At 50.7% G+C, this 2,478-nt stretch overlaps 1 protein-coding gene across 1 annotated transcript in view; it reads left to right on the top strand.

Moving 5' to 3' along the window:
* Positions 1-291: 291 nt before the first annotated feature.
* The window catches only part of VOLCADRAFT_98727 (uncharacterized protein), a gene marked incomplete at both ends in the record, with an annotated part of 6,514 nt that continues 4,327 nt past the window's right edge, over positions 292-2,478 (top strand). Inside the window, 2 exons of the mRNA XM_002957601.1 lie at positions 292-524; positions 1,514-1,551. Of these exons, the coding sequence (XP_002957647.1) occupies positions 292-524; positions 1,514-1,551 (271 nt within the window). The remainder of the gene's footprint in view (positions 525-1,513; positions 1,552-2,478) is intronic.

Below are 2,478 nucleotides of genomic sequence, written 5' to 3'. Positions count from 1 at the left end.
CGGACATCGACTTGCCTGACTCATTTGTGAGGGCAAGGTGCGACTTGCGGCAACTCATTTTTTTGAGGTGAGATGCTTGCTTCTCGAGCTTGTGTATGGATCTTTGAAACATAAGGGGCTTTGTCGACGGGCTTTCGACGGGCATGTGTTTGTGCAGCGCTCTGCTGCAAGAATATGGGCGTATGCGGCGTTTGAGCGTAATTCCGACAGTTGTGCTTTAGCTGTGTAAGGAGCCTACGAAGGCTGAAAGCTTGGCGGTCTGGCAGGAAAGTACACGTCGTTAGGCGAGACATGACCACTTCGTCCGATGTCCGTGACCTTCCTCGCGACAGAGACGACTGCTCATTGGAGTTGCCCAAGACCTTCAAGATCGACCGCATTCCACCTGGCAACGAGAATCTCTGCGTACACCACATTTCAACTCTCCAAGACCCCAGTGCGATGTTGCGTCGGCGTGAAGCAAGGGCCCCCATTGTCAACGCTTCTAATCAACGCAGTCAAGCTCACATCGTCTTCCGCTGCTGGTGAGTGACGCCGGATGCACGGTCGTCCGTACATGTCGTAGGTTAGTTAGAACGCGCCTAGATTTCCGGTCGTGAGGCCGTTACACGTCGTATCAAGGTCGGCCATCGTTCTTGGATTCTATGGGTGAAGGCGCGTTGCACATGGATAGACGAGTTGGTGACGGAGGGGGATTTCGGTATGAAATTGTTGTACCTTGGTAAGGTGCGGCGTGTAGGGAGTACGGCATGAAGGTCTTTCCCCGTATGTTCACTGCGTGGGTGCCACTTTGTGTCCGTTCGTGATGTAGTGTTGTCGTACATACGTTCGGAGCAAAGTTTCTTGCTGTGGGTGTTTCGTGGCGCGGTGTTTTTCTCCTGTTGTGCCGGCAAGCAGCAACAGCAACAGCGACAGCAAAAGCACAAAGGCAGCAAACTGCAAAGATAAGGTCAGCAAACACAGATAGAAGCTGCAAAGCCGGCCGGTGGTTATTGTTGCGGTGTTCAGTGGCTTGTATTTGTGCGCAATTGTATGTATGTTTGTATGTATGTATGTATCTGTTCAAATGTGGGCGAGAATGTACTCACGCGCGCGCGTGTGCGTGTGTAAGTGTATGTAGGTGTGTGTAAGAGGGTGTATGTGTGTGTGCATGCGCGCACGCGTATACGTATGTGTATGTGTGAGGGTGCTACTGTTTTTACTTGTGATGGAGAATTCCCAACTGCCCGCGATGTGCCCGTGTGCGTATTAGTACGTTTCTGCATTTTGTGCGCAGCTGCTCATGTTGTTTTGCTGTGCAAAGTCTGTGCTCGTTGCGTCCCCTGCTAGCTGGTTAACAACGTGCCTGTGTGTGTATTTCCCTGCCCACCTCCCGCCTGATCCCCCCGCCGGTCTGAGCGAGCCTGGGCGAGGACTTACGTCGGCCGACTCGCCGTCGGCCGCCTCGCCGTCAGCCGCCTCGCCGTCGGCCGCCTCGCCGTCGGCCGCCTCGCCGTCGGCATCTCGCCGTCAGCTTTCCGCGTTTCCACGTCACGGTTTGTCGTACCTCCGGTGCGTCACGCGCTAGTTAAACGCATCCCTTGTCTGTTCTGTGCATTTCCTTGTTGACGTTGCCTTATGTACGTCATTGTACAGTTTTGCAGGGCGTTACGTCTTGTTCGTTAGTTGGTTGTAAAGCGCTGTTGTCTGTTGTGGGTTTTTGTGGTTGTGCCGCATGCGACGTGCTTGTGCAGTCTTCTTTTGTTTGCATCATAAAGCAGATCATGGCCGGGCAGCAGATCAGCAGCTGATAGGCAAAACAGCAGATCAGCAAACATCTAGGAAAGACAGCAAACTAGACCAGCTTACCGGCTTTTAGCAGCACGTGTGCCGTGGTGTGGTGTATTGTGCTGCATGACAATGTAACTATTTTGTAAGTGTCGATTTGTAAGATTTTATGTTGCATAATTCATATTGCATCCTGAATAAATTAATAATATTTTACTCATGATTATTTCCTTAAAGCATTAAAGATAAATTGTACGTCAAGTAGATGTACTGTGCAATTTTGTTGTTTATACGCAATATACATTAAAGTAAAGTTTTGTATAATGTATTATCGTTACGTGATGCTTCCGACGTCAGCGTGTCGTCCCCAGCGGGATCATTGTGTGCGTGTGTGCGTGTGTGCGTGTGTGTGCGTGTGTGTGTGTGTGTGTGTGTGTGTGTGTGTGTGTGTGTGTGTGTGTGTGTGTGTGTGTGTGTGTGTGTGTGTGTGTGTGCGTGTGTGTGTGTGTGTGCACGCGCACGCATGTTTACGTATGTGTGGGTATGTGTGAGGGTGCTACTGTTTTAATTGTGATGGAGAATTCGAAACTGCCCGCGATCCGCCTGTGTGCTTATTAGTATGTTTCTGCTCATGTTGTTTTGCTGTGCAAAGTCTGTGCTCGTTGCGTCCCCTGCTAGCTGGTTAACAACGTGCCTGTGTGTGTATTTCCC

This window comes from Volvox carteri (genome assembly GCF_000143455.1).
Source record: "Volvox carteri f. nagariensis unplaced genomic scaffold VOLCAscaffold_76, whole genome shotgun sequence".
NCBI lineage: Eukaryota > Viridiplantae > Chlorophyta > Chlorophyceae > Chlamydomonadales > Volvocaceae > Volvox > Volvox carteri.
Note: the sequence above shows the minus strand (reverse complement) of the source record. Positions and strands in the feature narration are given on the sequence as shown.